The 14,696-nt window shown below is 41.3% G+C and overlaps 1 protein-coding gene across 1 annotated transcript; it reads right to left on the bottom strand.

The window, feature by feature from the left end:
- Positions 1–1,416: 1,416 nt before the first annotated feature.
- LOC117561375 lies at positions 1,417–2,915 on the bottom strand. The gene is made up of 2 exons (XM_034238692.1): positions 1,813–2,915; positions 1,417–1,623 (listed from the first exon to the last, which is right to left on the bottom strand). The coding sequence occupies exon 1, from the start codon at positions 2,735–2,737 to the stop codon at positions 1,814–1,816; it is 924 nt and encodes a 307-aa protein (XP_034094583.1). The 5' UTR covers positions 2,738–2,915; the 3' UTR covers positions 1,417–1,623; position 1,813.
- Positions 2,916–14,696: the final 11,781 nt, after the last annotated feature.

Below are 14,696 nucleotides of genomic sequence, written 5' to 3'. Positions count from 1 at the left end.
CAGGAGAGGACTCTTTAAAGTAGAGACACTACATACTGATATACACCGAACATCAGCAGGAGAGGACTCTTTAAAGTAGAGACACTACATACTGATAACACCTGACATCAGCAGGAGAGGACTCTTAAAGTAGAGACACTACATACTGATATACACCTGAACATCAGCAGAGAGGACTCTTTAAAGTAGAAGACACTACATACTGATATACACCTGAACATCAGCAGGAGAGGACTCTTTAAAGTAGAGACACTACATACTGATATACACTGAACAATCAGCAGGAGAGGACTCTTTAAGTAGAGACACTACATACTGATATACACCTGAACATCAGCAGGAGAGGACTCTTTAAAGTGGAGACACTACATACTGATATACACCTGAACATCAGCAGAAGAGGACTCTTTAAAGTAGAGACACTCATACTGATATACACCTGAACATCAGCAGGAGAGGACTCTTTAAAGTGGAGACACTACATACTGATATACACCTGAACATCAGCAGGAGAGGACTCTTTAAAGTAGAGAAAACTACATACTGATATACACCTGAACATCAGCAGGAGAGGACTCTTTAAAGTAGAGACACTACATACTGATATACACCTGAACACAGGGGCGGACTGGGGGGAAAAAGTGGCCCGGGGATTAATTGACAGACAGGCCCACTTAATGCGCGGCATGTATCGGCCGGCCGGCGACGAAAGTATGTTACTTAACAAAAAACCCTATGCATTTTATGTTATTTTGGACCATTATTCATATAGTAATCACATTACCTGAGCCCTTGAGTTGCCTAAGCAAAATAGTTACAGCATATATTTAGTGATTTTAATGTTAACAGATCATTGATGCAATAACATTTGGACCCAATTTGCCTGACTTGATGCATGGAATAAAACATGGGCGTAGGAAGCATCCTCAATGTGGGTGAGACAATTTGGCAGGGGGTGTGGGCAGGTGGTGGACCTCACCTCCTCTAGGGGGGTCCGGGGGCATGCTCCCCCGGGAAGATTTGTTTTAAAATGTTGAAGTTAAATGCATCAATCTGGTGCATTTTGAGAGCAAAATTAGGGACTAAATCTATGGATACATCTCTCAACACCAATATGAAACAGAACTGTAAACAGATTTACTTTTTCTTTCAACATTTATTTGAACAGCAAGTGGAGGCAAAAGTGACTGCACCCAGAACAATAAACCTGCTCGCTAACTAGCCTAAACTCAGTAACAGAATGTGGGTTCTGAATGAACGTTCTTCTCCACAGCCGTGCGACCTCTGAGTCAGACGTCACTTCCCCCTTTTCTATCCTACGGGTGCAGCCACTCCCCCTGAACCCCGTTTTCCCCCCCCTCCCCTATGCAAGCCCCTCCCTCTGAACCCAGGGCTCGCTACAATACTATATACACATACACAACAACAAAAAACACTAGAGGGCAGGGCAACATACTTATAAACAATAAGCCCTGTCAATACTTCCCTCTCTACCCTTTTGGGTCTATAAGTGAGCTCATCCATGTGTTGCTTTTAAAAGGAGGAGGCTGGGTTGAAGTGGTTGATTTTGACATTGGGAGCAAGGTTGTAGAAGTCAGTCCCCTCTGGAAAAAATAGGGTGGCCTATGGGTGAGAGACAAAACATATATGCATGTTATGTACACATTATCGAAGAGATACTGACATCCACCTGAAGCCTTCATTAGAACAAATGTCATGTTTTTAATGTTGTTTAATAGTCTGCAATAATCACTAATTTATTAGTGTCAAGATTGGGAAGTCACATAGTAATAAATGTAAATGTATTATTACCTCACTGAATTAGTAGTTTCTGCAGCAGCTCACTTTTCTCTGCAACACCATCTATAATTTGGTCACTATCCAGCATCTTCAAAACATCTGGTTGAGTAGCCATGAGCATAAAGGACTCCAGGTTCTGTTGAGAGAGCGAGCTCCTGAGCTTGTTTTTGATGAATTTTAGTGTTGAAAAGCTTCGCTCGCATGCTACCTGTGTGACAGACAGGGTAAGCAGGAACCTGTATGCAAGGCCAATGATGTGGTATGCATCTGTCAGGAGGTTGTACTGCTTAAGGATACGGTAGCAACACATTGGGCAGTCCTTGCAAGATGAGCACTTTTTATATACCATCTCCGCTTCATCTTCAGCATCCTCTGGCCCAGCCTCTGTTGTCTTGGTTGTGTATTCCTCAAATACAGATGTCTTCAACCTATTCCGCTGTCCTGCCAGACTGATGAGCTCACTCTGTAATTTGGCCACCGTTGCTCTGTCATCAAATGGCAGCAAGCACTTGCTTAATTCTTGGAGTGCTGCCTCTGGGAAACCACCGGCATAAGATGTTACCTGGCTGAATCTTTTTGGGTCCAGAAGTGCCAAATCAGCATACAAAGTGCCATTTTTGAGGAAGCGGTGGTGCATGCTTCCTGTGACTGTGTCCATGATTTGATTATGGACATCAATCTTGTATGATGTTTCAGCATCAGTCACAGCCTCATCCTTGGACATCTCTCCAGGCATGGTTTTCTTCTTTCTACCCCGTTTCTGTGGCAGAGCGGCCTCAACCTCCAGCTCAGTCTCCTCACTCTGCTCCTCTGTTTGATTGTTGGCCCACTGGACGAATGTGGCGGCCGCCGTCTTGACTTTCTCGAAGTCTCTGGTCATATCTTTCAGCTGTGTTTCTGCAGCCACAATCATCCGATGAGCTGTCAGGATGTCCATTCCACTTTTCTGAAGGTATTTTGAGACTGGTGAGGTGACCTGGAAAATTCTCAGGAAGATCTGAGCTGTAAGTATTGTTTCATACCTCAGAAGCTGGGTGATGTATCCACGTGCATTGACCCGTGCAGTGGCGTTGATGGTCTGTCCATGTTGAATGGCGGAGAGGGTATGAAGGACATCAACATATAGGGCATTATCTGGCTTTCCAAAAGAGCCAAATACCTTAGTCACAGCAACGTCTTTGGACCACCTGCGTGTCTCTCCAATCGGGGCGAGACGTCTGTGTCTTGGGTCTTTGCTCTCCTTCTCCCAGATGTTCATCCTTTGGTAGGACACTCTGATGAAGACAGCGATGTTGTTCAACAGGGAAAAAAGAGACCCACTTGCCAATACACATTGTGTTGTGTCTACCAGGACGAGGTTCAGGACGTGTGCGTAGCACCATACATGGACATGGGTGGGGGACATTTTGGCGAGCAGTGCAGAGAAGCCTTTATATTGGCCTTGCATATTGGAGGCCCCATCGGTGGAATTTCCAATACACTGCCTCACATCCAGTTTCATGGTCTCCAGTACTTCATTCACAACAAGTTGTGCAAAGTACTGCCCAGTGGATGCCTCACATTTAATCACAGCAACAAGTCGCTCATGAACAATGTCTGTCACATATCGTATGACAACAGAGCACTGATCTTGGGCTGTGATGTCCTGTGTGGTGTCAATCTGGATAGAATACATGCCAGATTCCCGGACTTCAGTGGCGATGGTGGCCTTCATTAGGCGTTGGATGGTGGTGATGATGTAGTTGATGGTTGTTTTGGATAGGAGAGTGACAAGGGAACCTCTACCTTGTCTTAAACCAGACTGGTGTATTTGCTTGCTCTTTTCTATACAGAGAGTGAGGTGTTCCTTGAGACACACATCATATTTTCCCAGCAAAACAATCATCTCTAAAAAGTTACCATGATCAATGGTGTCATCATCTAGTGTATATAATGCCTCCGCCTGCGTGCCCCTGTAGCTCAAACCCCTTTGACCAATGAGTTTCAACACATCTATGATGCGCTCCAACACTTGACGCTTCCTGCGGACTTCCTCTCTGTGACGTGACATCTGAGGTCCCATGAGAAGGTCCTGAATTGTGTTTTTTGAGAATCTGAGGAAATATGCCTCAGCGCAACCTCTGTGAGCATGGCTCTGCTCATGCTCCTCGACTCTCTGATGTATGTGTGTGAAGTTGGTCATGCCAGTGATGAAGGAGTTGCTATCTCTAGGATTAGCAAAAGCCATACAAAGGGAGCAGAAGAGTACTTCTCTGGCTTCACTGTATGATAGCCATTTCCTGTTTGTGCCGTCTTTGCAAAAAAAAGCCCTCTGCACTACAGCCTTGTCTGCCTTCTGCTGGGGGTGAAAACGGAAGAATAGGTCTAATGTGCCTGACATCGGCCTGGTGAAATAATCAACTGGGGTGGCACTGACATCCTGGCCTTGACTAACTCTGTCAGTGTCAGCAGCAGGATCATCTTCAGCCTACATAAATGATTAGTATTGATTAGTATGTTACGTTATTATGTTACCACCATGTTATTATTATGTATGTAAACCAAGTAAAGTCTTAAAGACAGTAACAGGCTAATTTCCACCAGACAGTAACTTTAGTTGCAGGTTGACAATAATGGACCCTTTCTTATTTTAGTATTAATAAGGTAACCTAACGTCTAAGCTAATCAAACAAAAGACAGTATAAGCAATCATAGTAGTCTCATTGATTCACCAGCCCAAGTCAAGTGGCTATAATGTTCAAATAGATTACCGTTGTCAATGAGTGAAGCAAATCTACCAGCAGCTTGCATATTTCACCAGAATTTGGTCAGTGAATGGTGTTAATTTTACCCTGTCCCTGTGAACACACAATGTACTGTAGGCAATAGGCTAGCTAGCTAATGCATTAGCTGTCCCTGTGAACACACAATGTACTGTAGGCAATAGCCTAGCTAGCTAGAAATAGGCTAGCTAGCTAATATTACCTCATCTGCTACATTAAAAAGCAAGCTAGCATTAGCCAAATGAGGATTTTCACTTTCAGCATCAATCATAACATTAACTTACCATCATATCACTGCTGGTACTGGGCTCTAGATGCTGCTGTGCTGTGTCAGTTTCATTGCTGGACTCACTGCCACTGGGAATGGCCGCTGTGTCGGCTAACGTTACATCAGCTTCTCCGGTGGTGGTTGTACTACAACTAGAACCAGCTGCAGGACCAAACGAAAAGTCTGTAATTTTTTTTGATTTTGCTGAACCTTCCTCAAGTGCTTTCATTTTTTTATCCCTAAGTTTTTGTGCACCTCCTTTACGCTTTGGAGCTTGTTTATCCATCAGTAACTCACTCCTGATCTTTCACTGCGCAGTGACAGCCGCTACGGGCCTGATGGGGAGTGGCCGGCCCGGAACACTTACAAATGTGGGCACTTACAAATGTGGGCCGGTAGGATTTAGTTAAGCAAAAAAAAAAAGGGAGTGGCCGGTATACTTACAAATGTGGGCCGGTAGGATTTAGGCAAAAAAAAAAAAAAAAAAATGTATTTATTGTTTTGGCCCTCCGGCCCACGCACGGCACCGGCCCACCGGGGAAACTCCCGGTATTCCCGATGGCCAGTCCGCCCCTGCCTGAACATCAGCACGAGAGGACTCTTTAAAGTGGAGACACTACATACTGATATACACCTGAACATCAGCAGGAGAGGACTCTTTAAAGTAGAGACACTACATACTGATATACACCTGAACATCAGCAGGAGAGGACTCTTTAAAGTAGAGACACTACATACTGATATACACCTGAACATCAGCAGGAGAGGACTCTTTAAAGTGGAGACACTACATACTGATATACACCTGAACATCAGCAGGAGAGAACTCTTTAAAGTAGAGACACTACATACTGATATACACCTGAACATCAGCAGGAGAGGACTCTTTAAAGTAGAGACACTACATACTGATATACACCTGAACATCAGCAGGAGAGGACTCTTTAAAGTAGAGACACTACATACTGATATACACCTGAACATCAGCAGGAGAGGACTCTTTAAAGTAGAGGCACTACATACTGATATACACCTGAACATCAGCAGGAGAGGACTCTTTAAAGTAGAGGCACTACATACTGATATACACCTGAACATCAGCAGGAGAGGACTCTTTAAAGTAGAGACACTACATACTGATATACACCTGAACATCAGCAGGAGAGGACTCTTTAAAGTAGAGACACTACATACTGATATACACCTGAACATCAGCAGGAGAGGACTCTTTAAAGTAGAGACGCTAGATACTGATATACACCTGAACATCATCAGGAGAGGACTCTTTAAAGTAGAGACACTACATACTGATATACACCTGAACATCAGCAGGAGAGGACTCTTTAAAGTAGAGACACTACATACTGATATACACCTGAACATCAGCAGGAGAGGACTCTTTAAAGTAGAGACACTACATACTGATATACACCTGAACATCAGCAGGAGAGGACTCTTTAAAGTAGAGACACTACATACTGATATACACCTGAACATCAGCAGGAGGACTCTTTAAAGTAGAGACACTACATACTGATATACACCTGAACATCAGCAGGAGAGGACTGTTTAAAGTAGAGACACTACAGACTGATATACACCTGAACACCAGCAGGAGAGGACTCTTTAAAGTAGAGACACTATATACTGATATACACCTGAATATCAGCAGGAGAGGACTCTTTAAAGTAGAGACACTACATACTGATATACACCTGAACATCAGCAGGAGAGGACTCTTTAAAGTAGAGACACTACATACTGATATACACCTGAACATCAGCAGGAGAGGACTCTTTAAAGTAGAGACACTACATACTGATATACACCTGAACATCAGCAGGAGAGGACTCTTTAAAGTAGAGACACTACATACTGATATACACCTGAACATCAGCAGGAGAGGACTCTTTAAAGTAGAGACACTACATACTGATATACACCTGAACATCAGCAGGAGAGGACTCTTTAAAGTAGAGACGCTACATACTGATATACACCTGAACATCAGCAGGAGAGGACTCTTTAAAGTGGAGACACTACATACTGATATACACCTGAACATCAGCAGGAGAGGACTCTTTAAAGTAGAGACACTACATACTGATATACACCTGAACATCAGCAGGAGAGGACTCTTTAAAGTGGAGACACTACATACTGATATACACCTGAACATCAGCAGGAGAGGACTCTTTAAAGTAGAGACACTACATACTGATATACACCTGAACATCAGCAGGAGAGGACTCTTTAAAGTAGAGACACTACATACTGATATACACCTGAACATCAGCAGGAGAGGACTCTTTAAAGTAGAGACACTACATACTGATATACACCTGAACATCAGCAGGAGAGGACTCTTTAAAGTAGAGACACTACATACTGATATACACCTGAACATCAGCAGGAGAGGACTCTTTAAAGTAGAGACACTACATACTGATATACACCTGAACATCAGCAGGAGAGGACTGTTTAAAGTAGAGACACTACATACTGATATACACCTGAACATCAGCAGGAGAGGACTCTTTAAAGTAGAGACACTACATACTGATATACACCTGAACATCAGCATGAGAGGACTCTTTAAAGTAGAGACACTACATACTGATATACACCTGAACATCAGCAGGAGAGGACTCTTTAAAGTAGAGACACTACATACTGATATACACCTGAACATCAGCAGGAGAGGACTCTTTAAAGTAGAGACACTACATACTGATATACATCTGAACATCAGCAGGAGAGGACTCTTTAAAGTAGAGACACTACATACTGATATACACCTGAACATCAGCAGGAGAGGACTCTTTAAAGAATATGAAACTTCAATATGGTCTGTACACAAAGAAGCAGAAGCGTGTATCAAAAATAATGTGAGAATGTTTGGCGGTCATTCATTGGTTCATTGTACTCATCTATCATAATACGTGTCACTAAATATAACTTCTCCTCCCCTTGCCAGTGAGCCCTGAATGCAATCTGACAACTACACAAGCATCTGTTTAAAACAGAGTCTCCTTTTTGTTAATGCAGTGCACTTATCTAAGATGTCCTCGGGCAATGTTGTCGGTGCGGACAATAAATCATGCTGTAAAATCATGTGAGGCGGCCCAGAAACAAATCTAAGCCTCTCAATGTTTCCATCGGCTCCCGCCTGCGGGTTATTTTTCTTGCGGTCGTCCTGAATTTAGAGGAAAAGGCTGGCTGCTCCATGAGGTACATGAAAAAGTAAGAAATAAAGGGTAATGTCGGAACAATCCAGAGTACGGCAAGACGTGAGACATTGAAATGTAAGTCATGCAATAAATAACAGCTTTCATTATGCATCGTCTTCACCACAACTAAAAGTAGGGAGGAACAAGTCAAATAAAAACCCATTTACATGTAGCTGCTTCATGTGTCTTTGGGATATTTGGATAAAAAACAAGTTTGAATATATTAATTAGGAAGGATTAAGATGTATCGTTGCTCTTTGCGGAAACCAGATGTTCAAATCGTGCATACTTCATTTGAACCAGATGGAAATCCACTAGTAAGTGTGTGGGAAAATGCCACTCTCCATATTGATAACAACAAAGAAGGGACATTTATTATTTTTCCCCTTCTTCTACTTCTTTGTGCATAGCACCATGGGCGTAGTTTCCACTGGGGACAGGGGGGACATGTCCCCCCCACTTTTCAAATCAATCAATCAAATCAATCAATGTTTATTTATATAGCCCAATATCACAAATGTTAGATTTGTCTCAGTGGACTTCACAGTCTGTACAGAATATCAGTATGACAATACGACACCCTCTGTCCTTAGACCCTCTGTTCTTAGACCCTCTGTCCTTAGACCCTCTGTCATTAGACCCTCTGTCCTTAGACCCTCACATCGTACAAGGAAAAACTTCCGAAGAAAACCCACAGTTTAAAGGGAACATGGGAGAAACCTCAGGGAGAGCAACAGAGGAGGGATCCCTCTCCCAGGACGGACGTGCAATAGATGCCGTGTGTACATTGAAAAGATAATACATTTGCAACATAGGTAGTCCAAATGTTTGGAAATGCATGTGTGTATAATAGGAAGATGAATCCACGAGGATATCCATCCAGGACCTATGATCCAGGACCACAGCCACGACTCAAGATCCAGACACCAAAAAGAAAGACATTTGGGGAAGCTGGGTTAATGGGAACATGAGAGTACACAGGTACAGACAGAGAGAAGGAAGAAGTAAGATGTCCCCCGACAAACTAAGCCTATATCAGCAAAACTAGGGGCTGAATCTAATCAGCCCTAACTATAAGCTTTATCAAAAAGGAAGGTCTTAAGCGCACTCTTAAAAACGGATAGGGTGTCTGCCGCCCGAACACAAACTGGAAGCTGATTCCACAAATGTGGAGCTTGATAAGAAAATCTGTTTATTATTATTTTTTTACGCAAGCGGTCATCGTCACGGATGAGCGTCTGTGTGTATGATTTTGTGAGAGAGAGAGAGAGAGAGAGAGAGAGAGAGAGAGAGAGAGAGAGAGAGAGAGAGAGAGAGAGAGAGAGATTAGAAGCTGTTTCAACAATAAGGAGAGGGAGACTGAGAGGCTGAGATAACATCAGTTTAGGGGAGGTAAAGGACTCGCTGAGTGATTAGATTGTAAACTTTAGTCTAAGTTATCTCAGTGGGTCTCAAACAGTTTGGTCATCTATGTAAACAAATATTTCCATCTATTTAATATAGCTGTTCAAAATAAGTTAAGAAATCATTCCAATGTCTTAAATTTGCTCTCAAAGTGCACCAGATTGATGCTTTTAACTTCAATTCAAAGACAAAAATCTCCTCCTCATTATATGCACTACACATTTGTCTTGGATTTGTTAACACGATAGTCCCTAATATATTTGTAGAAAGGCAGGAAATGGAATTAAATCGAGAAAAATGTTTCATTGCGGAGGACCCCCTGTTTTGTGTCCCCCCCACTTCTCAAGCCAAAGTTACACCCTTGCATAGCATCCTTCACTTTAGACACTATACCGAGTTGCAGGCATCTATGTTTTGCAGCATGAGGAAAATGAAACTGTATTTCTTATCGGGGCTAGCAGCATGTGTGTGAATGTTATATATCCAGATATGACTGTGGAATAATAAGACTATATGAAATGAGCATTTATTTTGCCTGTAATTCGTGGACTTTGCCGCGATGCCCTGAAGAGCGTCCACGATCTCCTTGTTCTACAACGAGCCCCCTCCCACTCTTTATGACAAAACGAAGTGCTGCTCCTCGTTCACACTTCATTACCCGCAGTAATGCCTCAGCACGATGATGTATGGAAGTCTGCTCGCTCCCAGACTCGCTTCTGGCAGGAATGGCTCAACAAACTCGAGAGTGGCAATACAACAATAGTGTTCCAAACAACTTCTTAAGAGTTGGAAAAAGACTAGCTTAGATTTATGACAGAGCCCTTTGTTTTGTCACTGACATTACTATTGTTTGAGATGGTATGTGTTGGTATGAACAGATAAAGAGCACTACTATAAAGCTCCAAGGCTAAAGAAGTGTGTGATGAATACAGTCTGAAGGTCTCAAGCACTTCTCAACAGTCTTGGTGTTGATGAAGATTAGTCACTTTTAAGTCGAAGTCAGATTTAATGTCAATCTTACTCAGTGTGTGTGTAGTGTACAGACAAAGAGATCGACATGACGTTTCCAACAATCCCGAATGTAAAATGATACAGTAATACAGATACAAAATATGTATAAAAATGTGTATATCCTATATACACAATCAGACACATATGCACACACACAACAATCAATATACAAAATAACAGTCACTTCAATATCAATAACTTTGGTGCAAGATTGTCCATTAAATGTGCATTTATTGCTATTATTATTATTATTAAAGTGTTGTGTATTTAGGTATTTGTGACATCTTATTTTTATTCCATACCATATATGGCTCTTTATAGTGTCTCTTGGTGGACATTGCGCAATACTTTTACAAAAGTACTATGAGACCTACGCTACGGTTTAACAACTGTTTTCTATGATGACATTTCGCTGACATATTAGCCGATATTTAAATTTGGTAATTTTTGCAGATATACCAGCATAGCCAATTTATCAGTCAAGTTTCTGCCGTGTATATTGTTGAATCTAACTTTTTTAATGTATTTCCAAGTTGAGATCTGACCAAAACTGGATTATCTTTTCAAGTTCTGAAAAAAAAGTGATAATTCTGAGAAAAGTGATAATTGTGAGACTTTCAATATTTTGACAACTCTCAGAATTTTGACTTTAATCTGAGAACTAAAAAAGAATCCACTTTTGGTCAGATCTCAACAAATGTTCCACATGTGGTGCTAACCCTCCTTCATAGTTATTTGAACGTGACCTACATCAAATGTGTAATTATTCTTTGGTTTTAAATGCATTTATTGTAGTTTTAATGATTGTGAAGTACTGATTAAACGTCAGTAGTGTCAAAGCGATTCCTTTGTTGCTGTTACGGCTGTTATCACTCAGGAAGCTCTGTGTTGTGAGACAGACGCCTCTAGCCTCCTGTTGTGCTTACTTGTTGTGCTTACTCGTTATGCTCGTTAATCCATTGAATGTTCTGTGTTTTCGTAGCAGCGCGTTAAAGCAGTGTTCTGTGTCTAGTATTGTGTGAGTAGTATCCAGGTTAGCTTAGCGGTTAGCACCTGTGAATTAGCATCAGCTGCGTGTTGTTACAGCCTTTTTCAGTTCATGTACCACGTTTTAGTGAGGTTTTTGTTTCCCTTTTGTATTGATTATTACTGTGTATAATCTGTTAAACTCTCTTTTGGAGTCTCTTTATTTTGGTTGTTGTCAACCAGCATTTGGCCCTTTGTTTGTGCCAAGCTTGCCTTATTATTTTGTTTCACGACTAATAGTTATAATAAAACCACTTATAACTTTTACCAATTCCACTCTGGTTTGTGTTGCTTCCCTTTGGTTCCCCTAGCCCAGTAGGGAACGTAATAGTTGCATTGAAAATCAATCGTGATGTTAAGAATAATATTCCCTAATATCCTTTTCCCTCTGTTGTCAGATAAAGAAGTGCTATAGCGTAAAAACAGGGAGAGGCCGTTGCTCCTAACACACAAACCTCTGAGGCAGTGGAGGTTCTAGACCAATTTGACTGGGGGGGCCACTGGGGGGCCAGTTATTTTCTGAGGGGGGCTCAATAAATGCAGGACGAAAAAGAGAACTAGACAGTATGAAGTAATTGCGCATAATAAAACAATGCAATACAGTTATTGGTATTTGTTTCAGTACACTTATTTATTTCAGATAGATCTTATAGTTATTACTGTTAGCTTCAGCTTAAGTTATAGTGCAATGTTTGCACTAACACCATATTTATATCAAAATAAAGGCAATGAACAGTTATATCTCTACTTTACATAAGGGTGTCTGCACAATCTCACATTACAGCAACAAAATCCTGCGGTTTTTGGCAAACTGAGTACCAGACAATATACATTTAAAAAAAAAAAAAAAACTTTTCATTGTTAGGGGGGCCACAGGGGGGTCAGAGGTTAGTGTTAGGGGGGCAATGGCCCCCCCTTCCCCCCCCCTAGAACCGCCCCTGCTCTGAGGCAATATCAATATCCCTTGACACTGAATTATCCGCACCGTGCTGCTTCCTGACACTTCTCTCAGTATCGCTGTGAAAAACCGTATGCGAATTTCACACTTAGTTTAGTAAGCTTCACAAGAATGAACATTAAAAGAAAAACCTGACATTACACTAATTCAGTGTTTCACAGCAACCCTTATCTTTTTCTCACCGGCTCACTCTTTACTTTTATCACTTGCCAAAATCCATCGCTTCAAATCACCTAAATCGCCCGCTCTGGGAAAAGTTAATTGGAAGAGTGTGAAGTATCCTGGATAAAATGTAGATTGAAGACACAATCAAAGTTAAAGAGGACTTTGGTGCGAATGAAACCGAGAGCATGAATCTGTGATCCATGAGGATTAAAAGACCGCAGGTACACTAATTGCCAATGTTCTCCAGTCTAAAAATATACAGGCTGTATAAGTAAATGTTTGGCTCACCAAGAAGTTGTTTTTTCACACATTTATATCCATGAATGTTGAACTCCTTGAATATGAGAAACACAATTATTGCTGGAATTCAATATAATGCATGATGAATATATTCTGAGAGCTTGTTAAAACTTTCAAACACTGACTAGAAATTAAAATGATGACTGAAAAAAGCATTCAGACAATTTCCAAAAGTGAAATGCTGAATTTTCCCTCAGCTAATTATAATCATCGTAACCCACAGGCCTGCAGTGTTTCATGTTAGTCCTCGGCACTGAATTAAACCCAGGAAGCTGCATGCATACTAACAACCTGATAGGATACAAGATAATAATCGTATATACAATTAAATATATAAAAGTAGACATAATCACAGTAGACAGACGAGTTAAATTGTCCTTAAATATGATATTCTTGCTTAGCCATTTGAACATCTTTCCCATCAGCTAAGATTAAAGGAAGCTCTATGTTACCCAAAAACCTCTCAATGAAAATGCTCACATGAATAATGAGATTTTCACGAGTATTTGTGAAAACATTAAAAATATGTTTCCGTTTGTCATCAGGCGGCTTATAATGAGAGGATGTGTACTGCACCAGTATTGACTGAAGTAGCAAGACATACTCTGTTCAAGCCATATTTAAGACAATGGTGAGCACTTATGTTACATTTCCATTAACCTGAGACAATGCCCACTTTAAGGTTGTGCATTAGTCCATAAAATCATTCTTGGTTTCTAACATTTGGAAGCAAAAATGATGCCTCTCAAAATATAACCATTATATTACAAACAAAATATAGAGAGGAAGAGCTGAGCAGAAAACTGGAGGTGGTTTTCCAGCTTTTTCTGGGTGACAAAAATATATAATGAGTATGGCTGTCACGATACCTGAGATTTCAGTTTGAATAGTGAGAACAGAAGAAGGACTTTTTCCGACATTGGAATCTAATTTCTGCCACGTTTATAGCATTGGCTTTTTTCACCTGTTGATTGTTGAATCTAACCGTTATGGAAAATTGTCGCTCAGATAATCGCTACCAGGCAATTATGTATAAGTGCAACAAGCCTTTATTTATGTCCTGTTATCCTGCACCAGCTGACAGGCTGCAGCTAGGAAATGCTTTTTGTGGGATGCAGTTCATACTCTGAGCATCTAATGAGAACCTCTCCGTGGTATTACAAGAGTAGAAGTGTCTCTTCGTTGTTTTAGATCAACAAAATAGTTATTTTCCCACGCAGAGCATGTTGTGCATGTCAGCTGCTTCCCTTTGGTGTGTGTTAACGTGTCATTTGGAAAACATGAGACGAGGCAAAGGTGTCAAGGATTTCCACGATCATGCTGTAAACCAAAGCCAAAAGCTAGAATCACACACAGGATTCAGTGAGATGTGTCAGGATGCAAGTCTAACATATGGCATAACTGAGGAGGCATGATCACCATGGCAGCACTAAGTCTTTAAGGTAGTTTGCAGGATGGCTCTAACAGAAATCATTGAAACAATTCTCAGACAAACTAGTCCAAAAAAAATGGGAAGGAGCGTCTAAGTGTCGAATATATTGTGCTGTGCCTATCCATGCTATCCATGACCCCATCAATTCATAACTACACACACAAGTTGAATACTCAATTCTGATTGGTCAAGTTGGACAGAGTCTGTTCATTCTCGCTAACAGTCCATTGCTAAGGAGGATCTAGGGACTATGTGCAGTCATATCAATCCGCAGAAAGTAGTCCGGTCGATTTAACGTCGGCTGTGGACAACAAAACATTAGTTTCTCCCACCCACTCCA

Source organism: Gymnodraco acuticeps, unplaced genomic scaffold, assembly GCF_902827175.1.
Source record: "Gymnodraco acuticeps unplaced genomic scaffold, fGymAcu1.1, whole genome shotgun sequence".
Taxonomy (NCBI): Eukaryota; Metazoa; Chordata; class Actinopteri; order Perciformes; family Bathydraconidae; genus Gymnodraco; species Gymnodraco acuticeps.
The sequence above is the reverse complement of the archived record's forward strand: the minus strand, read 5'-3'. Positions and strand labels throughout refer to the sequence as shown.